This window comes from Magallana gigas, chromosome 2 (genome assembly GCF_963853765.1).
Source record: "Magallana gigas chromosome 2, xbMagGiga1.1, whole genome shotgun sequence".
In the NCBI taxonomy this organism is placed as follows: Eukaryota; Metazoa; Mollusca; class Bivalvia; order Ostreida; family Ostreidae; genus Magallana; species Magallana gigas.
The window spans coordinates 40,603,330-40,630,430 of record NC_088854.1 but is presented as its reverse complement, the minus strand read 5'-3'; the positions used below and the strand labels follow the sequence as shown (position 1 = coordinate 40,630,430).

The window sequence follows — 27,101 nt, the reverse complement described above, 5'->3', positions numbered from 1 at the left end:
CTGTATCCATCTTGTAAAATAAAGTAGAGAATCAGTTAATTACGCTTGATTCTCTAATACACTAATATATGACAGCCCTATACCTGAAGAAAAACATGGTTTTGTGTCAATAGAGAGAGACAGCTGCTGAGAGTAATTTCCTTTACGCATTAAAGAGGTGGGTCCGTAAAGACATCTGAGCCAAGAGCTTTTAATCAGACAAGACCGACTTTGCCACAGTCTTCATTCACATACTTTTCTTTCATCTTTTGCAAATATCAATTTCTGTCGTTTGCGTCAAAAATATCATAAATCAAAATGATGCAATGGAAACAAAAAATCAGGTCGCACTTTGGAAAGGAAATATAGGGTAGAAATATAATTTTCCACTTACTTTCAATATTTGCGAGCATAAAGCCAATTAAAAATTAATATAAGAAAGAAGGAAAAGGAACACTTGATACGAATAAGACTACTTTATAAAGAAATACAAAACATGTATGATCACATATGAACAAAAACAATCAGCGTTTCATGAAGTATATGTATGCGGTGTAACTGTCTTTATTACGTCAACAAGAAAATGGTAACAAAAAAACTCAGTGTTGCCTTGATCAGTTAATAAAGGTTTTAACATAAAGTATGTAGTGATGTTTCGAAATCATCACAAACATATACTCAGTATATGTATAAAAAGTGTATTATAATTTTCAGTGATTTCATCTTAATTGTGAATCACATCCAAATATGGATTGTCCTTTGAATCGACTCCTATAACTGTTTCGTTTTCCGCATCATGGTTGGGCAAGACGTTTAATTCCCCTTCTGGTGTTTCACTGCTTTCGATGCAAAAAATCCCATCTGTGTCAGCCGAGTCAATGATTTTAGCGTACTTATATTTATTCTCGGTAGTTACTGGCTTTGAATACGACCCATCGCTTGACGTACTATTGCTGCTGGACACTTCCGGTTCTGTACTCTTCTCGTCAGATGATTCTTCCCAGCCAGGACCGGAAGACCCCGTTGGGTCATTTTTGAGCGGTGCAAGAGGAACCAATTGAGGATCTGAGGTGACCTCACAGAGAGGTATGTCCTCTCTTTTGTGCACTGTTGGAGGACTATTGGTTTCCATAGTTTCATAACGGTCGTCAATGTCACAGTATACCGACTCTGCAGTGTCCTCATATGTACTTCTATGTACATGTACAGCGGGTACTTTTCTTTCTCGGTTTTTACAATTTCTCTCGTAAATTTGAAAGATGATTATTACAATTAAGAAAAATATAACGATTCCGCCAATGATCAGAGTAAGTGTCGTCGAGTTGAATTCAATGGAAGGATTGGTTATGGAGGGTCGATACGTTGTGAGAATGGGTAGAGTAAAATGGTGGCCAGTAACTATATTTGATGAAGAGTTACTTACAATAGCGGTTTTGATTGCTGCTGTTGACTCTATTAAAAAAAAAGCTTTTTAAAATCAGTTGAAAAAGCGGCGGTAATACCAAAGAAAGCAATTTATACTGATTGCTTCATGATTCAGACAGTTGAAATAACATGTATTTGGACAAGTAAGAATTTTACATTTTCAACTCCAAATTTAACCCTTTTGTCCTTATTAAAAGCATAACAGTGGCGTCGGAAGCAAATTGAAAAGGGAGGGGGGGGGGGCTAGACTGATCATCAGAAATCTTGACAAGCAAAAAAAAAAAAAAAACTAATTCTCTAATATGATGAAAATCCTAATCCATGGGGGGAGAGGGGGGAATGGGGGTTGGGAAGGTCCAAAAAAAATAAATTACCTACCATAAAGAAAATCCTTCCAATTCATGAAATTCCTATTCCGTGGGGTGGGGGGGGGGGTAGTAGTAGTATAATTTCCATTTTTCAATATCACTATCAATAATTTATTATGGGTAGCCCCTTCGTGATGCTATATATCTAATGGTTAGGTCTGCCTTTGCAAAAAAGTGAGGGGGGGGGGGGGGGGGGCTAAGCCCCTCCTAGCCCCCCGGTTCCGACGCCGATGCATAAAACCGAGTGTTTTGAGCAGTCATTGATGAAACTCAAATAAATTCTTACCATCTCTTTTACAACCATGAACATGATTACATTCTGATTGACTGCAGTTACATTCGTCAATGCACAGCCATCCAAATGTCGGATACTGACATGGAACTCCACATCTGCTACCAAAATATCCTACAGGACAGGCTATAAAACAGAAGGTATGATTTACCGCTAAATAAAGATTTGATATTGGTAAAATTTTCCATTAAATGTTTTAACGCTTTTTTACCTTCACAACTCCCATCAACCATGTGGTAATTTGTACAGCAGCCCCCGCTACAAAAAGAAAGAAATCATGCAATTTATACGGATTCAAAATTAGATCTAAAATACAATTGATCGTTTTCATTATGTAAGGAAAGATATCTAGCATCATATACATACCTAGATTTTGTCTTGTCGTTCTCACAGTCACCTTTGCATGTTGATTTTTCATAAAAGGCGAGAATAATAAACAGTAAGTACACATGCAGGGTATATTCTCCACAAAACAACATATTAAAATAAATATCAACAACAATTGTATACATGCATTATTCGATGTTCATAATTTGAAATTTATGAGGAAATAACGACAGTATGTTCTTGTATAAAATTCCATACAGGAACATGTTTTCCCACAAATGAGATTATGATAAAGAGGGTATTTGATCGATATGAACAGGTTATCAAAATTTCCTCATATGCTTTAAAACTGCTTTCCCTTGCCAATTGAAATACAGTACTTCTGGGGTGTTTTGACGTGTTGTAAATTTATTGAAAAAAGTGCATTTGTAAAATAAAAAATTGGCAGTGTCAATTTTGGAACTATTTTATTGAACTAAAAAGCCGGAAAAATCCAGTGTATTTCATTTGTTTGAGGCGTAAAAATGATCATAAAAATAGCGAAAAATAAATGATGAACAGAATACTGGGTATACGGTACAAGTATAAGAAAAATATTAATCGTTTTAATCAATAATGCATTGTAATAAATTGCATAAATTCAATGAATAAAGTGTGTTTCTTATTACTTATACAACTAATTATTTATAATATCTGCGACTTAGAACTAATGAATGAAGGTTATTCGGGTATTATCGTTTTCACAAAAATCCAATTCATTCATTCTTATTTACGATAGCAAATATCAGATAAAAATAAAGTATAATATATATAATATATTCTATCATTTTTTCCCTTCAATATGACTCTAACTTCTCAATAAGTTGCCAAATTTTTTTTGTTTTCTTGCTGCGGTTGCCCACTGGGCGTTAACTCAAACATTACCTCTGTTTAAACAAAGTTTGTTTTTTGAACTAATGAAACATATGCATCTGTGTATGTCTTTTTGTACTTCGTATAGAGAGTCTGCAGACATTGCATGTTAAAACCATTTGTGAAACGATATACACTTAATGGGGCATGCTCACGATTTTGGTCAAAAATTATTTTTTTTCCGATTTTAATATTTACAATGCTTCAGAAAGGTATTTTTAATAGGCACCGAAATTTGAGTTATTTGTTGAGTTACAAGCGAGTTACAGAGCTTGAACTTCTTCGCTATGGGAACAAAGCTTTTGTTTAAATTTTGAACGTTGAAATAAAAATTGTGTTAACGTTAGGAACTGTTTATCTATGCTCAAAATAAATAAAAAAAAATAGCCAAATGAGCTGGGAAAAGAAATTTTACTGGTATATCGAATCTATGTAAACAAAAACAGGACACGAGCCTTGTTTACATGACAAAGAATTGTGAGCCCTGTATCTTGCTTATTAACTCTACGAATAACTCTCAAATTTCATTTGATCATTAGAAATGCATCTCTAAAACATTGTAAATAAAAAAACCTATAAAAATAGAATTTGACCAAAATCGTGACCATGCCCCTTAAAGGTATAAAGTTACATTAATTTTATGGTCAAACCAATTATGAAAAAAATAACAGTAACACAAAATCCGCTGGCATGTCTTACCATTGCTTTCACAACCATACATATGATTGCAATCTGTTAGGTTGCATTCACATTCCTGCTCACAAAACATTCCAAATGTCGGATAATAACATGGAACCGTACATTCACTACCAAAGTATCCCACAGGACAGACTGAAGCAGAAAAATATTTTAGCTATATCTTCAAATAATATTTACGGCTAAACAACATCTACATTCTGACAAAACAGTTACTCATTTATTAAATGCTTCTAACCTTGACAACTTCCATTAACCATGTGATAATTTGCACAACATTTTCCGCTGTAATTAAGAAAAAAGCGCATTTAATACAATACAAAAACAATATCAGTCAATGATATTAATGTAAAATTTTGTGAAATGAACTTACTCAGGGCTTGTTAAACCATTGTCACAGTCACCTTGACATCGTGTTTTCTCATTGAAAATGATAACAAAAAAGTATGAATAATAAGAAAATGTTCGTAAATTGATCATATTTTACACTAGAGACATCATTTACCAACTAAAGATTACATCATTTTATCAATGACACCGTTTATATTATTCGTAAGTGAGGAAATGGTTACAGAACGTTCATACTTGGAAACACTTGGTTTCTCTACATGTTGCGTTTTAATTTGGTGAACAATGCTGAAGTGGGCAGTTGTTTGAACTGAATTAGATTTTAATAATTTCCTCAAATGAGTTTAAACTATAAAGAGCCTTTCTAACATACATGTAATTTAAATTCGTCATTAATTATCATAGATTATTATATAATACTTGTTCATCTGAAACAAGATAATAGAAATATATTCAGAAGTTGACCTCTCCATTCTCCCAGCATATACTTTTTGCCTTTACATGATTATATCATGTCGCATATTTAGCATATATTACCATTAGAATACTATGAGTTATAACTAATAAGTAACATTTATTTTGTTTATTGGTTTCTATAATAATTCTTATTTACTTAAGTAATTCAACTTAGACGTCTAAAATGATTGTTGTAAGATATGAACTTGTTTGAATGCATATAGGAGCGCAGAGATGAATGACATAATTATAAGTGCTGATCCTAAAAAGAGTTCACACATCTTTTAAGAGTGTGGCATTTTTTATTCACAGTATCACACATGCAATTCTAGATATTGAAACCTCATTAAAAAGCATGACCTTTAGAAAACAGTTTGTATATCTAGACTTTATAGGCGAAATGTACATCTTGATGCATGTTGTTTGCTAGTATAGTAGGTGTACGAAGTTAAGATATAATCAGTTAAGATTTAATCAGTTTTAAAAATCTATCGTCTCTTTTTGGATAATATGGAGTACGAATCGTTCTAATCTTTTATATTTTCTTAAAAGACGAAATAAGGATATCTTTCACAAAATATAAATGAGAGGAACAAAGAGTTTTGATGGGAGGCTATCTGCAATGATCAGCACACAGTTCGTTTCGATAACTTTCATAAACGTTTTTATTTCAGGTTCACCCTTGAAGGCTGAAAATTTGGTGCATATCGTTGTAAGTCTGCCTGCAATGACTTCATGTACTTATAATTAAACTTATCAGATAAGGTATTCGATTTATATATATATATATATATATATATATATATATATATATATATATATATATATATATATATATATATATATATAGTTAAATCCAAAAAATATCGCAGTGTCCGGTTTTATATATAGAAAATTTGAAAAATGAAAGACAACACAGAGTAAAACGTTAGCGCTATCATTCAATCTTCAGACGTTTTTAAAATAACAATTACGTTACTTGGTGACGTCTACAATACAATGACGTCATAGTTAAAGTTAACGTAGTAGAGGGATATTGCCGCGTAATCTATAGGGTAATTCAATGAAATATATACACAATACATAAAAAAGTTAAATTATATCAGTCTGTTGAGGCAAGGTTTTAATGAATGAATAAAATGCTTTTCTTTTTCTCTTCTTTCCGTTGCACTCTCTGTAAAAAGTTTATAAAAAGGAAACACTTTAAATTGCCCGCCTCCGCATACATCGATGTGCTCGCTGAGTTTTATTTTCCGGTACTCTGGGTCTTTAATTTGCTGTTTATGCACCCAGATTCTTGTTCTTAATGTTGTCCCTGTTTCACCGATATAACATTTGTTGCAACCATCACATATAATGGTATATATTAAATTTTTGGATTGACATGACATGTCCGAATTAATGCGGAATTGTTTTCCTCTGAAGTCAACCGAGCTGCCTTGTTTTAAAAACGGACACGTGCCGCATCGTATATCTCCACATTTAGATACCGTTTTTATTGACGTATTAATTGTAGATGGACAGAGTATTCTCTTAAGGTTCTTTGGTTGCCTTTTACTGTTAATAAACTTGAATTTGGATAAAACGCGAGCCATATCTTCATCTGTTTTGAGAACTCCGTTGAGATGATTGACCACTGGAGCTATATTCGGGTTTCTAGGGTTATGGGTAGTAACAAGCGGTTATATTTTAGTTTCCTTGTTGTTCTGTAAAATTGGATTAATAAGATCCTGTCTATCTATTCCTTTGGCCTTCATTATTCCGTCGTTGATAAGGTTGATAGGGTAATGCTGGTCAGTTAAACATTGTTTTAATTCGTTGAGACGCTGATGTCTTGTTTCCTCATCACTGACTATAGTACATATTCTCCTGGCAAGGTTGTAAGGGATGGCCCTCTTTATATGTCGTGGATGGGACGATCCAAAATGCAAATATTGATGAGTATCTGTACTCTTGTAGTAGATATCTGTAGAAATTTTATCGTTCTCCTTCTTGACTAGAACATCTAAAAACGGAATTTTTGTGGAACTTTTTTCTAATGTGAATTTAATATCTGGATCTAGATCATTAAGAATATTTTTCAACCTTTGTAATTCCACGTCTCCTTTATTCCATATGATGAAACAATCATCTAGATATCTTTTCCAGTTCTTTTTCAGAGTCTGGCTGAATTCTTCACCGAATTCCTCATTTGTCTTTTTATACAGACTTTCTTCTAAAAACCCTAAGCATAATGTAGCGTATGTTGGGGCCATTTTAGTTCCCATGGCTGTGCCTTTAATTTGATGAAAGTATTTGCCATTAAACGTAAATACATTATTCTTTAAAACCAAGTCTATAGCCTCCAATAAAAACTCCTTTGTAAATCTGTTATCAATGTCCGTTCTGCAATTATCAATCCAGAAATTCAAAGCTGTAAGTCCTAGTGTACTGCTTATATTAGTGTACAAGTTGACTACATCCAAGCTTACTAGTTCAGCATCAGGGTCCACTTGTTCCGGTAGATGTTGTAGAAAATCTAAGTCATCCCGTATGAAACTTTTTACATTTTGACATAGTGGTTTCAAAATGATATCCAATAAATTGCTGAGTCGTTGGGTGGGTGCTGCAGGTCCTCCAACAATAGGACGGAATGTTAAATCTGCGGGATGTTCACAAGTAATGTATTCAGAATTCTAATTTTGTATAGCTTCTTTGATTGTTTTTGATTTGTGAACTTTTGGTAACCCATAGAAGGAACTTTCTTTATATTCAAACTCAGTGGCAAATTCTTTCTCCTTATCTGTTAAAGTAGAGAAATGTTTGAGTAGCAGTTTTTTTATTTTTTGTAAAATTGCTTTGTCCTGGTTTTCAGATATTTCAGTATAAAATTCCGTGTTTGAAAGCATATCCATTATTTTTTGCTCATAATATACTGTGTCCATCATAACCACGGCTCCGCCTTTATCCGCCTCTTTAATTACAATATTTTCATCACTTGCTAATGATTTTAAGGCATTGGCTTCTTCTTTAGACAAGTTTTGTTTAGTAGATATACATTCAGTACTATCTAGTGGTAAGTTCTGGAGCGTTTCACAAACAGTGTCTAGAATGTTGTTTCGTCCTTTCTTTGGGTTGAAATTAGATTTATTTTTCAATAAATCTAGTTGAGTATTTTCATTTTCTTCGTCGCTCTCCGTATTATTGAAATATTCGGCCAGACGTAATTTGCGAGTGTATTCTTTTGTCTTTTTGTAGTTCCTGTTTATTACTGCTTCGGGTTGGTGTATATTTCAATCCTTTTGATAGAACCTTTATTTCGGATTCGTTTAATTGTTTGGTGGACAAATTGATTATTTTTGAATCCACGCATTTCGTCGACGCTGTTGTTGTCGTTGTCGCTGGAATCTTTGTCCGTGTCCTGGTTTGCCTCCGCCTAAAAAATACTTATTTAGTCCTCTGCCGATGAAGGTTGTACACGGACAAAGATTCCAGCGACAACGACAACAACAGCGACGACGAAATGCGTGGATCCAAAAATAATCAATGAAAATGAAAATACTCAACTAGATTTATTGAAAAATAAATCTAATTTCAACCCAAAGAAAGGACGAAACAACATTCTAGACACTGTTTGTGAAACGCTCCAGAACTTACCACTAGATAGTACTGAATGTAAATCTACTAAACAAAACTTGTCTAAAGAAGAAGCCAATGCCTTAAAATCATTAGCGAGTGATGAAAATATTGTAATTAAAGAGGCGGATAAAGGTGGAGCCGTGGTTATTATGGACACAGTATATTATGAGCAAAAAATAATGGATATGCTTTCAAACACGGAATTTTATACTGAAATATCTGAAAACCAGGACAAAGCAATCCTACAAAAAATAAAAAAAACTGCTACTCAAACATTTCTCTACTTTAACAGATAAGGAGAAAGAATTTGCCACTGAGTTTGAATATAAAGAAAGTTCCTTCTATGGGTTACCAAAAGTTCACAAATCAAAAACAATCAAAGAAGCTATACAAAAACAGAATTCTGAATACATTACTTGTGAACATCCCGCAGATTTAACATTCCGTCCTATTGTTGGAGGACCTGCAGCACCCACCCAACGACTCAGCAATTTATTGGATATCATTTTGAAACCACTATGTCAAAATGTAAAATGTTTCATACGGGATGACTTAGATTTTCTACAACATCTACCGGAACAAGTGGATCCTGATGCTGAACTAGTAAGCTTGGATGTAGTCAACTTGTACACTAATATAAGCAGTACACTAGGACTTACAGTTTTGAATTTCTGGATTGATAATTGCAGAACGGACATTGATAACAGATTTACAAAGGAGTTTTTATTGGAGGCTATAGACTTGGTTTTAAAGAATAATGTATTTACGTTTAATGGCAAATACTTTCATCAAATCAAAGGCACAGCCATGGGAACTAAAATGGCCCCAACATACGCTACATTATGCTTAGGGTTTTTAGAAGAAAGTCTGTATAAAAAGACAAATGAGGAATTCGGTGAAGAATTCAGCCAGACTCTGAAAAAGAACTGGAAAAGATATCTAGATGATTGTTTCATCATATGGAATAAAGGAGACGTGGAATTACAAAGGTTGAAAAATATTCTTAATGATCTAGATCCAGATATTAAATTCACATTAGAATGGATATACAGGGTACAAATAATCGTTTTATTGTTATAAGATCTTATATATAAAAGAATATTTTAAAAAATATTATGATTAATAGAATGTTGATAGAGAAAGACAAAATCATGAAAGAATGAAAATGAAACTTTAAGAGAAGTTCCAATTTTTAAAAGTATTTCAAATATAAACACATCGAATTGCATTCATGAGTTTTCACTGAGTTTCATCATAGTTGTGAATTGCATTCAAATATGGGTTGCCTAGTGAATGAACTGCAATAATATACAAATATAAACAACTTAAAACTGTTTCGTTCCATGCCTCACAGGTGGGTATGATGTTCTTTTTTCACGTATTGATGTGCACTGCTATCGACAGAAACAGACCTGTTTCCGTCGATAGCATAAATGACTGCTGGAAACTACGGGTCCGTCCCTCTTTACATTAAAAAAATTATTCCTATCCAGTAAAGCGGCTGTGATAAATCTGCAAATGGAAAACATGATCCGTGCGATCTCTGATGAGTTATATGTCCTCCGTTGTGCCCGATGAATGAAGACTGTTGGACTCCATTCGACCATAAAAGTAGTTAATGTAACAAGGTACCGGCTCTGTGGTGTCCTCATATAGTCTACTCTGTACACGTACAGCTGGTCGTTTTCTTTGCCGATTTTTACAATTTCTCTCATAAATTTGAAAGATGATTATCAAAATTAATAATAGAATAACTATTCCTCCAATAATCAGAACGATTGTCGTCGAGTTGAATTCAGTGCATTGATTTTTGGTAAAATGATGTTCAGTTGCGGCTTTTGGGTAGGATTTACTGCTCATTGGTGTGCTAGATCTTGCTGGAACTGTTGAATTTATAATCCAGCGATATTGATATCAAGTGGAAACCTATTTATTCTATTGATAATTTAATATTTTAAAGAAACATATCAAAATTTACTGGTATGGACAATACTTTTTTTAATTGACCATATGATAAACATTACATTAGATAAAGATATAAAATATTATAATACTTTATTTTTAATCAAAAGTGTTGAAAAATTAAATTGAATATAAGTGTCAATTTCTTTAATTGGTTTCACGGCTGTTCAAACCTGTCTTAACTAAATCTTTACATATCTTTTTAAAAAATTACTGATGTTAGCACGCTACAACAAATATGTCACACTGAAGTTTAAATATTTAAAAAACCCACAAAATTACTTAAATAAAATCATAAAACTTGCAACAGAGAAAAAGGTTAAATTTAAATTTTTTTTAAATATTTTTGACAAGCAAGAACGTTTACATTTTCGACATAAAATGTAACCCTGCACTGTTTTAAAACAAAATACGTTTGTTTACATGTATATTACAATCCCTGTAACAACATCAAATCCCAAAATTTTAATAGATTTAGAGTTTGTATCATAGAATAATTTAACAACGCGTGCTGATTATAAACATGTCTTTGGTAGATGTGTATTTGTCCCGTTTTGTACCGTCCATGCATATCATTTAAAATTAATACTTTAAAAAAAAAAAATCAACATTTTTTTTTGTTATTGTAAGGCATACAATTTTATGCCTAAAATTGTCTTTATTAAAAAACATAAAACCGAGTGTTTTGAGTAGTCATGGTTGAAACTCAAATAAATTCTTACCATCTCTTTTACAACCATAAACATGATTACATTCTGATTGACTGCAGTTGCATTGTTCCGCACAGAGCTGTCCAAATACCGGATATGGACATGGAACTCCACAACTACTACCTATATATCCTGCAGGACAGGCTATAAAACAGAACAAATCTGAAAATATGACTTCTGCTAAATAAATATTTGATATTGGTAAAATCTTCCATTTAATGTTTTAACGCTTTTTACCTTCACAACGCCCATCAACCATGTAATAATTTGTACAACAGCCTCCGCTACACAAAGATAGAAATCAAAATATACGGAATCAAAATTGGATCTAAAATACATTTTATCTTTTTCATTATGTAAGTAAATATATCTAGCATCATATTCGTACCCAGATTTTGTCTCGTCGTTGTCACAGTCACCTTTGCATGTTGATTTTTCATAAAAGGCGAGAATAATAAACAGTTAGTACACATGCAGGGTATATTCTCCACAAAACAACATATTAAAATAAATATCAACAACAATTGTATACATGCATGCATGCTACGATTTTCATAATTCGAAAGTGAGCAAATAACGACAATATGTTCATGTATAAAATTCCATACCAGAACATGTTTTCCCACAAAAGAGATTATGATAAAGAGGGTATTTGATTGATAGGAACATGTTATCAAAATTTCCTCATATGCTTTAAAACTGCTTTCCCTTGCCAATTGAAATACAGTATTTCTGGGGTGTTTTGACGTGTTGTAAATTTATTGAAAAAAGTGCATTTGTAAAATAAAAAATTGGCAGTGTCAATTTTGGAACTATTTTATTGAACTAAATAGTCGGAAAAAATCCGGTGTATTTTATTTGTTTGAGGCGTAAAAATGATCGGAAAAAAATAGCGAAAAATAAATTATGAACAAAACACTGGGGACACGGTACAACTATCAAAAAAATATTAATGCGTATTAATCAATAATACATTTTAATAAATTGCAAACATTCAATGAAAAAAGTGTTTCTTATGACTTTTACAACTAATTATTTATAATATTTGCGACTTAGAACGAATGAAGGAAGGTTATTCGGGTATTATATTATCGTTTTCACAAAAAAATCCAATTTATTCATTCTTATTTGACATAGCAAATATCAGGTAAATTTAAAATATAGAAATCAAGAAAAAAAGTTATATCATGGTTTTGGTTTTTCATTATACTGTAGAGCTGGAGTTGCATGGACATATATGCTTTTGGTACCTTCCATGAATATTCTATGATTTTTCCCCTTCAATATAACTAACTTTCCAATAAGTTGCCAAATTTTTAACTTGTAATTTATGCTTTGATATCATATTTCAATTGATTAATTTGCTGACCTGGAAATGTGTTACGGTCTGTATTGATAAGGTCTGTCACCGCTTCTGGTTGTGTTTTGTCTTCTTGCTGCGGTTGCCCACTGGGCGTTATCTCGAACATTACGTCTTTTAAAAGAAAGTTTAGTTTTTGAACTAATGAAACATATGCGTCCGTATTTGTCTTTTTGTACTTTGTATAATGGCAGATCTTAAGAGTCTGCAAATGTATCATTGAAGACTTTGCAAATGCATTCATCGATGGTATCACACATGTAATTCTAGATATTGAAATCTCTTTAAAAAGCTTGATCATTAGAAAACAGTTTGTATATCTAGACTTTATAAGCGAAATGTACGTACATCTTGATGCATGTTGTTTGCTTGTATAGTAGGTGTACGAAGTTCAACATCATAGCATCGAAGTTAAAACATGCAGATCAGACGTTAAGATATAATTCGTTTTAAAAAACTATCGTCTCTTTTGTGCATAATATGAGTACGAATCGTTCTAATCTTTAATATTTTCTTAAAAGACGAAATAAGGATATCTTTCACAATATATAAATGAGAGGAACAAAGAGTTTTGATGGGAAGTTATCTGCAATGATCAACACACAGTTCGTTTCGATAACTTTCATAAACGTTTTTATTTCAGGCTCACCCTTGAAGGCTGAAAATTTGGGGCATATCGTTGTTAGTCTGCCTGCAACGACTTCATGCATTTAAGTTTAATTTCTTTTGAAACTTATCAGATAAGGTATTCGAGTTATGTTTTATTTTAAATTCCCATGCATTATCAATGCATTTAGATTTAAAAATCTGTAGGCGGTTTCTTATATGGAAAATGTCAGCGACGTATTGTTCTAGAAAACATTTCCAAACAGGAAGTGTTGTTTTTTGGTTAAGGCTGACAATTTATGGTTTTATCATTTATAGATGAAAAGATAAATCCCCCTGAAATAAAACCTCTATCATTATGGTGCTTGGCTTGTGATAGAACTATCTATCATATTTACTTTTTTTATTTTTCATAAATTTATTTTTGACAGCCATATAGAGGCTTTGTATTTCTAATGATTTATTATTTGCTATGTTTTAAAAGTGTTCATTCTGCAGACATGTTTAAGTAACTTCTTGCTCTCTCAGACGGATTGATTGCATTCATTGGTCTCTTCAAGTTGTTTTTTGCAATTGTTTTTTAAAGTTTCTTTGACCGTTCGAATAGTTCCAAATGTTCTAATTTTCAAATCACAAAACAAAATGATTCAATTTTCAAAATTAGGTCGCCCCTTTAGAATGGATATACAAGGTACAAACAATTATTTTTCCGTCTATGTTTTATTGTTATAAGATCTAATATATAAACGAATATAAAAAAAATACACATGATGAAAAGAATGTTGATAGAGAAAGACAAAATCATGAAAAAAATGAAAATTTAACTTTTAGAGAAGTTCTAATTTTTAAAACTATTTCAAATATTAATACATCGAATTGCATTCGTGAGTTTTCAATGAGTTTTATCATAGTTGTGAATTGCATTCAAATATGGGCTGCCTAGTAAAAGGACTGCTATTAATATACAAATATATACAACTTAAAACTGTTTCGTTCTTTGCCTCACAGGTGGATATGATATTCTTTTTTAAGTATAGTTGTGCGTTGCTATCGACAGAAACAGAACTTTTTCCGTCATTTGAGTAAAATACTGCTGGGCACCTCGGGTTCTTTCCTTTTTTCCTAAAAAAAATTCTTCCTAACCAAAGCCAGACGGCTGTGTTATATCTTTGCAAATGGAACATGATCCGTGCGATCTCAAAGAGTTATATGTCCTCCGTTGTGCCCGATGCTTGAAGACTGTTGGCCTCCATCCTCCCATAAAAGTCGTTAATAAAACAGGGTGCCGGCTCTGTGGTGTCCTCATATAGTCTACTCTGTACATAAACAGTTGGTCGTTTTATTTCCCGATTTTTACAATTTCTCTCATAAATTTGAAAGATGATTATCAAAATTAATAATAAAATAACGATTCCTCCAATAATCATAATGATTGTGGTCGAGTTGAATTCAGTGCAATAGTTTGTGATGGAGGTGTTATACTTTGTCTTAATTGGTACGGTAATAAGATGATCACTTACATTACTTAGGGAGGATTTACTGCTCATTGGTGTTCTAGATCTTGCTGGTACTGTTGAATCTGTGGTGCCTAAAAACCAAATTCATAAACCAGCAAAATGAATATAAGCGGAAACCTGCTTATTCTATTCATACTTTTAAAAATCATTTGAAGAATATAACAACAGTTTTACTGTTAAATAGTAAATTTTATATTTGAGGACTTGAAGACGTGTTTTGATGAACGCAGTCAAGAAAATATGCTATACGGTCTAAATGAACAATCCATCAGAAAAATACTAGTAATATAAATGGCTTACCATATTTTTTACAACCATTAATGTGGTCACATTCTGATTGGCTGCAGTGACATTCTTTGAAACACAATTGTCCATATAATGGATAAGGGCATGTACGAGTACAATTAAAACCAATGTATCCCGCAGAACAGGCTAAAAAAAACCCCAAAACAGTTCTTTTAGAATTAAAATCTAATAATTTTACTGAAAAAGACGTATAATATGTATTCTTCGAACACATCTAACCTTCACAAGATCCTCCAACCAAGTGATAATCCAAGCAACACGTTCTACAACAAATGAAATATACAGATTAACAGTTTAAATACCCTATAATCAACTCAATGTCTTGTTTTTAAAAAATGTGGAATATATTCTTACATGTACCTTCTTCCAAAATAATCACAGATACCTTGACGTCGTGTTGCGTTATGAAAAGCAGGAAAAATAACCAGCAAGAGAAAAGCTCGTACGTACACCATAATTCGCACAATAAATATGTATTTTTAACTGAGAGACTAGTTATGACACTCTTTCTATATATATATATATATATATATATATATATATATATATATATATATATATATATATATGTATGTATATATATATATATATAATTATATATATATATATAGAGTTTTTGATGAATAATAATAAAGTTGGTCCTTGATTTTTGTAACAGGTTTCATTAATTTCCTCAATAATTTTATATCTAGTGCGTTCCTTTTTGGGAGTTGATTTTAATCAACTCTTCTATGCAGTCACTCTGGCAAACCGAAAGTGAAACAGTGTTTGGACCTAAGCACAAATCACCGCCGCTGACAAGACTTAGTTCTTGAAAATAATAGAAAAAATCGATGTACAGTATGCTAAAGCATTGTTTTTCAAAGAAACTTATCTATAAACACTTTGAAAATAGTAAGATTTTATATAATACAAACAAGTTAGATATTTTTGTAGTCTCATGTATTTCTACGCCAGAGTTTAATATAGTCTCGTTCAACCAAACGCTCGGCTGTCTCCGTAAATATCCGACAAGCAGAGAGGCTCTGTTGCTTGTCGGATATTAACAGAGACAGCCGAACGTCTAGTTGAACGAGACTAGAGTTCTATATCAATAGTGCTTGGATCAATACAATTTTTAGAATGTTTTCGATAACTAATACATAGTTTAAAATCCATCTTTAAATATTATACACCATGGTTCATATGGGGTTTCTCGAACTTCTTGACAGAAAAGTCTAAAAATCCATATTATACATATTATAAAAAAAGTGCATAATTCAAATACAGACTAGAAACTAATTGCCATGCAAGTTAATAAATGATGATCGATAAAATCTACCCCGTCAGTACTTCAGTACTTTGATTTTGTTTCGCACTTTGGGTACACTGCTTCAACATATAATTTTCATTGAGAATCAATTTTGAGTCATAAGTAAAATATTAACGTTGCACAACAGTTTCAAAATTACATAAAATATACGTTGAATCTACGGTAAAAACAACATTGAGGTAAAGCTTGTTCCGTATTGTGTATTTGCTAGATAGTTTTTTCCACGCACGTTTAAAGCTGACATGCATTTCAAAAACATAATGTCGCCAGGTTAGTTTCTATGGCTTCTCAACTACCACTTGGGTATATATATACAGGCCGAGAAAGTTAGGTTCGGCTGCCTTCCGATCGAGGCATTCAGGTTACATGAACTCCTGAATGATAGAACTACTCAATGTAATACACGATGAATAAAGGAAACAACGTTCAATAAAAAGCAAAAGATTGTTTTGTTTTATATAGAAGATCAATTGTACCTGCAATTTCGACACTGCTGTGCTGTCTTATTTCGCATATGCATGCACATCGAACACGTGTGCCGCTCATACAGAGTGCACATCGTTTGCATCTTCCTGTAGACCACTGTCGCACTGTATCCAATACAGTAGATAAGTGATAATAAATCAAAAAAAAGTATAAACAACTAAACACCGCTTTCGTCAGATTCTAAAAAAACACTCCGTTTTCTTAATCCAACTTGTCACTGCACGATCTGAAAGGGTGTGTGGTTTGCACATGTGCAATAATATAACAATACACCACAGGAGAACGTTCAAATCAATCTACAATTTTGTCATTGTCCCCAAAATGAAAACCACAGTCGTACCACAAACATTCATACTATACAAGAAACTACAACAGGAAGCAACAATTGAAAAGACGACACCAACAATTGAGAGAGAAATTTCGAACATGTTATAGCCATTAAATTAATGACCATAAGAATGCTGTGGTTTATATGTGAAAGAATGTAGTAACATACTTTATAATTAAAATCAAATTTGTGAAATAACCTTAAGGAGGTAATTTTGTTACAATTTGTCTAAAAATAATTGTCTGTCTCACCTGTTTGTCTATCTCTGAATGCGTTCTTTTTTTTGAGATAGCACGCACTCAACATAAATCAAGTCATATTGGCCACGTTTTAGTAAACCTTCTTCCATAATAAAGTGCATGAACATATCAACCAATGTAATTTTGATAATCTGATCATCTATGCAAGCTATTTAATCTGATGTCATTGTGTCAATTGTTTACTCGATTATTTTGAATGAATTTCTTTGGTTTTGAACCTTCTCCCAGATGCTTATGAGCTTTGTTCTTTAAAAGCTGTAGGAATTTTATTCTTGTTCATTTTAGGTTAACATTCAAAGAACTATAAATTTGTGTAGGTTTATTAATCCAATGACTGCATGGGTCTACTCCAATGTTTGTTTAAAGATAAATGATTTATAAAAAATTATATAGGAGAGTATCAATTTATCAGCTTGTGCGATTTATCGTTCCTTATACGTCAAACATGTACACGAATGGCTCTTAACTTGTACGTATAATTTTGCTCTAGTGATCTGATAGAAATTCAGAATTGAATATTTCTCAATTACATGTACTCGTTGAATAATTGAATATTATTCACAAGTACATGTACAAGTGAGAGGATCAGACTTTTAATTCGGAGCAAATGACCCACACATATTATTGACAGTTCAATAGCTTTCATGAGAGTTAATTCTTTTTCAACTTATTGTGCCCTTGATCATTGAAGATCGGGCGCAGACAGTCTCATTAAGTTTTTTCTCCTGTCTGCTTGAGAAAACTTGAATATATTTTTGTTGTATATTAAGAACCCTCACAGACAAGCTTTTTAAGTTTAGTAGATTTATTTGACCAGTAATGCTCTTCTGAATGTAAACAAATTTAAAACGTTGAGTTTTCCGATCTATATTCAATGCATAAGAAAATCAAAGTATCCATATTTTATTAATATTGTTCAGGTTATATTATTTGGTTATTTGTTTGTTCGTTTAGGGATTCGCTTTATGTCAGTTTTTTTAAATAAAAAAAAATCACAACCTTAACGCAGAAAAAAATCTCGTTTATTTTGATATATTGCTACGCAACAGCCAATGTTGATTTTACAGATCTGTTACGGTCTTGCTTAGTCTCAGAAATAGATACATTTACATATTAAGGTATGATGTATGAAATACTTCATGTAATATGGATGCATTATTTACACATAAAACATTCTAACATAAGCAACACTGCTGGATAGTACTACAATCTTCAATAAATAGTACTTTTGATCCACGCAGTAATATTAAATTAAAAGAGAAAAACCAGAATAGATCAAAATAAAGTTGATTTATAAACTAATCATATATTGAATTTAAAAAAATCCCCTATCCCCCTTCACACAATATTAAAAAAGAAATAAATATGTATACAAGTCATGTACAATTTAAAATTTAATTAACCAATATTCGGTACCTTAGTTATACAACCATTATATACAAATGTAACGATTGATATAAAAAGCTTTTTTGTCACGGATTGTATCAGAAAAAAGTATTGTCTTTGTTATTAGCAAGAACAAAATAGATCAAACAAAACCAACGTATGCAATTCTATGTTGAATGACATATAATGAACTGTTATGGAAAATTGAAAGAGAGAAACTAAAAAAACCTGTATTATTCTTGTATGAAAGTACTTATCTTCATTTTACTATATGCTCTTTCTTACCCCCTCGCGTAAATGTAACTTGCTGGGTAGGGTTTATGACAATGCTTGGTTTTGTGTTTGGTACATTATACATGTGATGCTAGTTAGTAAAGCCCTATAATCTGTACAGTTCTCGATGAATCATTTCTCGATATATCGGATATCAACGAGTATATATAGCACGATAGGCCATCAAGTAAACTTCGCTCGATGTATTCAACTGTTCAAGGCAAGACCAACTTTCTCATTTTTGTGTGAAACAATTACCAACTTTAAGTGCCAATATCTTGCATCAATTTAAACTGAAGTATTTCCTGTACCAAAGATGTTACCCTTGTTCATCTTGTCTCGTTAACAAGGTTGGAAGTAACTAATTTTCCGCCTAAACTACATGCTAATGTCTCCACTTATTTCTCATAAGCATGCTCTTTATATACCAATTGCCAAATTTCTACAGAACGTCTTATTAAAATCAGTGGTTTATAGTTAGCTTTATAAAGTTTATATTGGGTAAGCGAATCTCGTAGTACACGCATTTAAGGATACTTCAGCAACATTTACCTATGTATTGCGCCAGACAGCAAATAAAAGTTTTATTAAACAGAAAAATAGAATAAATGCTTTAAAATCAAAACATTGAAGCAGCAAGTAAAAGCATAATTAAAAAGACTTGTAAAGAGTTACACGTTTTTAGAGAAATGTCTCATTAATAACATCCAGATACGCATCGCTAGTGTCAATGGAATCTTGGCTCTTGGATGCGTTTTCTTCAAGATGTGGATCATGAATAGGATCTAGATATTGTGACGACACACGGTTGCTACTGTCGTCTGTTAAGGAAACACGTCTTTCTTCAACAGATTTTCCACCTTCTGTTAGATCAGAACTTGCTACCTCCATATAGCTGTGTCTGGCATTTGGTTTTGGTTTTAAGTAAGATGTGTTGCTCTTATTAGAGCCAGAACTCGTTGACAAGTCATGAATAGGATCTAGATATTGTGACGACACACGGTTGCTACTGTCGTCTGTTAAGGAAACACGTCTTTCTTCAACAGATTTTCCACCTTCTGTTAGATCAGAACTTTCTACCTCCATATAGCTGTGTCTCGCATTTGGTTTTGGTTTTAAGTAAGATGTGTTGCTCTTATTAGAGCCAGAACTCGTTGACAAGTCTAAAATAGTCTCGTCGATGTCTTTATGTTGTACGTTGGTGTGTATCTGTTTATACAGCTCGGTTGTGAGTGAGTTTTCTGGCTGCAATTCAGTGTAATTGCTAACTTGTTGATGATCATTCTGATTGTTTTGTTCAGAAATAGCTATTATTTCTGAAGAGTCCATATTATCTAAGTTACTTTGTTTTTTGTTGGTCTTTGGTTTAAGATATGATGTTGCGCTGTTATTTGAATCGGAACTGTTGGTCGATGCTACCAAAGAGTCATCGATTATCTCTAGATATTGTAGTTGATTTTTTATCCTATCATATGGCACAGATGTAGGCTGACCCGCTGTGTGTAGTTCATAATACTTTCCAACTTGTCGATGTTCATCATGATTATCGTTTAAATGCTGTACGGCTATTAAAGATTCGTTAATTTCTTGATACGTTTCTTCTTCTGTTGCTGAATGCCGCTTCGAGGATATTTGGTGTGAATACTTTCTTTGTTTTGTTCGTTTTGTACGTAGTTTTATGCAAAGCTGAACCATGATAACACCTAGAAACAGTGCGATTACACCACCTATTGCCACTAAGAAAAGGTTGGTATCGAAGGAATTGCCTGTAGTTGTGGTGATTGGGGCATCGGGTTTTATCGTCTTAGTGCTGACACTACTTGATTTTGTGATCGTCCTTGTGATTCCAGTGACTTTAGTGTCAGGAAGAATATACGTATTCTCTTTATTAGAGCCTCCAACAGGATCGGTAACGGAGTCAAGTGTGACATGAAGGATACTAGAATTTTCTGAGTCTCTATTGGGAATGCTTGAACTCTCATTACCAGGATAATCTGAAATTAAAACCTTTTTACTTTTAAATATTTTCCTTTTAAAGTCTTATGTAATAAATTTAATAAACTGCAATTTTTCAGTTGACTGAATTTAATATTTTTTCTGCGAAAGCTCGGTCTGATTAAATAAGGAAGATTACCTGTTGAACACCCTATTATATGATGGCAATTAAGGGTTTGGTTGCAAGCACACTCTTTGATGCAATCCAAGCCATAAAATCCTTTCTTGCAATGATGGATACAATTATTTCCATAAAACCCAGCAGGACAACCTATTCCCGTATTAAAATGTTGATTAAATATGTAAATTGCTGCATTTTGATATTAATTTTAAAAATAATATTTTAAACATATTGTACAAAAAAAAAATTGCACTAGAAATAAATATCAAAAATGAAAGAAATAGTACATTTAAGTGTAATGCGTATTATGACCTAAAATAAGTCTTTAACAGATTTCGTGGCAAGATGTGAATATGTTATTAAGTACTCACGAACACATTCCGATCCGTTGTAGTAACTGTTATAACAACACGTAGACGAGTTCCCATTTCTAGGAATATCATGGATATGATAATTGATAAATGAATGGTGATTATTAAATCATTCAAATGTCAACAATAACCGATCAACTACATACCTCGCTTCTGGTTCATTTTCCTTACACATGTTTTATTGAAATATCCTTTTTCACATTGAATACACAAGGAAATGCCTAATTTAGAAAAATGCTTGGCTACGCTTTCGTAATTACAGTGTCAAAATTGTTATCAAAACGATGTTGTATTAAACTTGAGTTAATTTGACGTTTGCTTACTGTTTTGTGTGTCGAGAAATCAAAAGTTCAGAGAAAAAGGCGTTTACAAATTTATAAAGATTTATAAAAAGTGCAAAGAAACATTTATATTGTAGGATTCTTATCACAGTGTATGAACAATATAAACAAGGATTTCAGCAAAAATATCATTGAAATTTTTCTTACTAAACAAAACTGATTTACCAATTTTATTTGAATTCCCTTATTACACATTTTTAAAGTTTCTACGAGTTAGAAGTGATCATATTGACATATAACATTTCTCCACTAATGGTTGTACAGTATACGAGTACCTTAATTGGCTTAGAAACATACTCAAATTTGAAATATTACTTTTTTGTAAAAAGTAAACTTAGAAAAATGAGGGACATATGTGAAGGTGCATGTTTTAGACTAACATACATTTGCTCTCTCTCTCCCTTTCATGAAATTCAATTAGTCCTAGAGAAATAAGATTACAAATGAATAGATGGATACAAATTAATCAGATCAGGACACAATACAATCTACTGCATTTATTAGACATAAGTACATATTTTTGAACCGACCGCGGTATGTCTAATATTTTATAACAATCTTGACGATTGTTTTGAAGTATATAAAAAAAATTTCCCTTCTTTTTATGCTTATATGACGATTTTGAATCAGATCTCTATGAAAAATTAAATCAATAGAAGATATAATCTTCAACTTACATTAAAGTGATAGAAAAATTGAGTTTAAAAAGACGTTCTAACCAATTAATATGAATATACAGGTAAAGACGGCCGTAAAAAGAAAGTATATAAACATGTCAACTATACTATGATAAGAAAAATATATTTAACAATATTTCTCATAATTTTATTATTCATTAACAAATAATATTGAAATGCAGACAAGAGTGTTTTTTATTCATTGCGTTTTTATTAAACTGTGCATAATTTTAATACAATACACACTTCCATTCTTTAATACAATACACTTCCATTCTTTAATACAATACACTTTCATTCTTAATACAATACACTTTTATTCTTTAATAAAATACATTTCCATTCTTTAATACGATACTTCTCCATTCTTTTTGTTATTGCCTGTCAAGCATGCAACAGGGGTTTTTATTAATAATTATTAAAAAAGAAAAGATGAATAGATTGTAATAAAAATATTAAAAAAAGAAGTTTGTAACTACTATCTCTACCAGGCTGTTTTATATTTCTATTAATGAATTTACAGGAAATTTACATACAATAGTCTTCCTGAGTTTTAAAATGATCAAAACGTTATATTGGATAAAAAGACAATAATACATTATCATTGCCATTTATTGGGATATGGATCATAAGACGTTGTGTAGACAAAGGAAAAGATACTAATAAGATGCTGTATAACAAAAACAGACAAACAATAATAAAGTTTAATATTTTGTTTATATTTTTATATATTTGATGGTCTAAAGGAGACTACATTAACAGTGACAATTTAATCATTGCTTGGATAGTTCTTAGACTGCACGGATTCAATTGTCTGACAGCCATCTGCTGTTGTTTAACTGCTCTTTATTTTTGGAAGGGGGGAGCTAAACTACGTTTAAATTTATTTGTACTTATATAAACTTCATTTTTAAAAACAAAAGTGGTGTCTTGTTATATTTTGAAATTATAGTCGAGTATCGGATCAAAGGTGAGCATATTCATAAGGAAACGTAGGACGTGTATACCAAAACCACGATTCAAAATGAAAGTTGTCTTAAATAACTTCACATAAACAATGCAGCATGGGTCCGTTTTCATCACTTTAAACATTCAATTGTTCATTTTCCCCTCATTTTACAATTTTTCAATTGCATTTCAACGAAATTAAGGGTAGAAGTCAAGAGATATCGACAACAGGAAACACATTATTAAATAACAAGCTCCAGAACGGGACGGAACAGGGCAGGAAACAAATTAATTTACATTTTAGTCTTGTCTACATACATATTTAGCTGTGCCAGTGTACGTCAAAATACGATCCATTTACTCCCGATGTATCAATTTTTGTTTTTGTATTTCTGACAAATAGGCTGTGTTTTCTTCCTTGAAGCTGCAAATATCCGTCAGATAAAATAAAACAATGTGTACATATATACATCTTATCACATCGTTTTTGGTTGGTATGCTTTATGCAAGACAGGCGGAATCTCTTTTAAATTTAATACGGTATTCAAGATACCTGTAATAAATCTACTGTAATACATAGAATACATGTAGTCAATATTCAATAAAGCACTTAAGATAATTTATTTCTGAGTAATTTCTAGAAAGGCAATATAAATGCTACCAAATGTAATCGAACTGAATTAAGCACCTGTAGTAAATTCTATAACCCCGAAATCTCTCTCTATATGCTATAGATTACAATATCTACAGGAACCATAGAGAACGCTATTTATTTGCTGCATTTTTTCGGAAGCTTTAATACAGTGTAATCAAATGGTCCCATCATTATGCAGGTAGCAATCAATAGAAATCAATGACTAATGAAATCAATACAGCTTAGAGAACATTTATAATACATCCCATACTAAACGAATCTTAGAATCACCTACATTCACATCAGCATTGTTTTTGACACTGCTCTCATCAACAAGAATTTAATTGATTAGATTATAATATATATAACCTAATTTAATTTGTTTATATTATAAAATGGATATTCACTATCTTAAATAATTTCAAGTGTTTTGAGACAGAAAGTGTTCATTATTTAGGTTTTATAACTGAGATACCACTTAATATATACGTTTGGCAGCAATAGTGCAATAAGACTAATATTTGTACATATGAAGTGCTCACGCAAATTTTAAACATGTGTCTATTTAGCTCGACTGGAATTTCGATCATTTTTTGATAAAAGAAATAAAATATATGCGTTTAAAGCTGTCAAACATGCATACGTGGTTCAAGTAATTTGTCGAACAACTTGTTTCATGGTTACATGTACTCCACACGTTGAACTTTCAGCAGAACACTTCTTTGTTCAATGCATTGAGGAATTGTTTTCTTCCTTCCAAACAGACACTACATTTAATTAGAATACACTACAAAAGAAGTCGTATAGAATAAGGTTGAAAAAGTATAGATATTTTATAATTGAAATATTTGCTTGCGGCCTGCGGGGGTATGGAATACATCTCCGTATACCCTGGATTGGACCTGGATAACTAATTGCGTATCCAAAATAACAAAAATGCTCAACAAGCAGGGCGCATTTAACACGGGTAAATACACGAAAAGTTAATTACATTGTACCTTACATGCTTAATTCTGACACTATATAAGGATGCATAAGCCAGTTCACTAAACTAATGTATTTTTTCATATTTGAAACATGGGGGGAACGTAGAATCCGTTGGTAAAAATATGTTTCCGCTTGTTGAAAGTTTAGCTGATAAGGGAAATCAACACTTTAATTTTTGGTATGCTGTAATAATTTCCTAACTTGATGCTAGTAGATTTCTATTTTTAACGAAAAAATATGGCAGGCACTTGAACAATACTTGTCTATGAAGAAAAAAACCACATTACGTCACATACTGCAGTGGTTTCATCAATATTCGTTGAAAGCAATTTTTTGTGGATTTTTGTGATTGAGTTAATGCACAAAGCTAAATGTACATCACAAGTGCAATTTCTATTAACACATTGTATTGATGGGATCATTGTCAATGGAAAAACGTATTATTGAAACTGGGATTTTTTTTTCACAATCCTCGAAACTTGATGTTCAATAATATTATTGAAACCTCAATGTTTATATGAAGATAAGGATGATAAATACTAAACTAAATTAAATTAAATTAAACTATTGTGAAATACACAAGCTTGGGCCATAAGTTAGTCAATTTTCATTTATATAAAATAAACACAAATTATTAGTCATGGTAACTATTTGTTGTCTCATATTACACATCCAGATCAAACTTTAATTTTGTGGGTACATTTTGATACAGGAAAACGTGACATTTGTTTTAAATTACCTTTAGCAAACCATATTACGTTTACTCTGGAGAAAGATCAGGACCACAAAGAAAAAATATGTCTGTTCAAAGCAAAGTGAAAATCCTTTTTTCAAGTGAATAATTGTTAAGTGAGAGTTTACTTTGGTAATATTCAGAAAAAAGGGAGTCATCAAACAGCCAATTTTTCTCTTTTGTATTCAGACTACACATAAAAAAGTTTTTTATAATTATACCTTTTTTATAATATGTACACGTACGTAGAATAAAGGATTTGGCAAAGCATATTCTTAGAACTTGTGTTACACAACATTTCATAGGTTAATATAAAATTGAATGCAGCATTCACGGTTAAATTCGGCGTTGTAGAAATATTCAATTAAGTTACATGAATGTAAACTATTCAATTCTTGTCCCGACTGACCCCCTCAATATTTACTGTTTTTTAGATCTTTGTCATTTATTTGAATAAATGGCCTATTTTCATCTTCAACTATGTTATGTGTTTCTATTTTCATCAAAAAATCTAGTGCAGTCGTCTTGTCTCTTAATAACAAAGGAACATAAATAGCTTTAACAGTTTACCGAATACATAGTTAAACATAATCTGAATTGTAATGAAACAAATGTATATCAAATCTTTTAGCAGAACCCGTGCTTTGATAGAGAGATCACGGCAGGAAACAAAACTTTGAATAGCAGGGTGTAAAATTCATTAAAGAAATACATGTAAACAGTAGTTCTATTTGAATCCTTTTCCAAACTTAATTGAGAAACATGTAGGATGATGTACAAGTTCACGTAGGAATATAGTTTATCTCCTCCAGTACCTATATTAGTAATAATATATTCGATTGTTGATCAAGGCTAAACTACGTAATGCCTAATCCCACCGAAATTTCCGTAAGACGACCGGCCTTAATTTCTTTAGCACGCTTTTGCGCATTTCTGTACAATACCGTGCATTTACATTTTCTTATAGATGTTTTTGATGCATAAAAATTGAAAACAGTAAAAAAAACCCAACGGATACCGGTATTTTGATAGGGTTTTTTTTTGGGGGGGGGGGGTTTAAAGAAAACAATATTTTTTATACGATTCTTTCTTCATTTCGATGGTAGACGTGCTTTTCAGAGTACGTTATAAGAATTGGCATAAAAGATAAAGTAAAAACTGTACACCTTTGAAATTTGAAAATATGAATATTTTATCATCAGTGTTATGTTTCCTAATTTTAAAATGAATGTATAGTACCAATCTACGCTTGAAAAAAAAATTCAAATAAAAAAATTTGGAGCATTTTGATATCCTGAGATGACAACTTTTAATTTCCAAATGGTAAAATTTAGTGTTTTATATTTACATATAAAATACAAAATAAT

The 27,101-nt window shown here is 31.9% G+C and overlaps 2 protein-coding genes and 1 long non-coding RNA gene across 3 annotated transcripts; all 3 read right to left on the bottom strand.

Annotated features, from left to right (window-relative positions):
- LOC105317866 (platelet endothelial aggregation receptor 1) lies at positions 1-4,828 on the bottom strand. Its single transcript, XM_011414651.4, has 7 exons — positions 4,373-4,828; positions 4,238-4,284; positions 4,003-4,134; positions 2,431-2,461; positions 2,276-2,322; positions 2,059-2,190; positions 1-1,431 (listed from the first exon to the last, which is right to left on the bottom strand). The coding sequence occupies exons 1-7, from the start codon at positions 4,477-4,479 to the stop codon at positions 704-706; spliced, it is 1,224 nt and encodes a 407-aa protein (XP_011412953.3). The 5' UTR covers positions 4,480-4,828; the 3' UTR covers positions 1-703.
- Positions 4,829-14,875: 10,047 nt separating this feature from the next.
- On the bottom strand, positions 14,876-15,372 carry LOC117681180 (uncharacterized). The gene is made up of 3 exons (XR_010710329.1): positions 15,243-15,372; positions 15,102-15,145; positions 14,876-15,008 (listed from the first exon to the last, which is right to left on the bottom strand). It is a non-coding gene; the product is annotated as an uncharacterized lncRNA (long non-coding RNA).
- Positions 15,373-18,613: 3,241 nt separating this feature from the next.
- On the bottom strand, positions 18,614-21,642 carry LOC105317864 (uncharacterized protein DDB_G0286591-like). Its single transcript, XM_011414649.4, has 4 exons — positions 21,561-21,642; positions 21,415-21,473; positions 21,062-21,193; positions 18,614-20,921 (listed from the first exon to the last, which is right to left on the bottom strand). The coding sequence occupies exons 1-4, from the start codon at positions 21,587-21,589 to the stop codon at positions 19,609-19,611; spliced, it is 1,533 nt and encodes a 510-aa protein (XP_011412951.3). The 5' UTR covers positions 21,590-21,642; the 3' UTR covers positions 18,614-19,608.
- Positions 21,643-27,101: the final 5,459 nt, after the last annotated feature.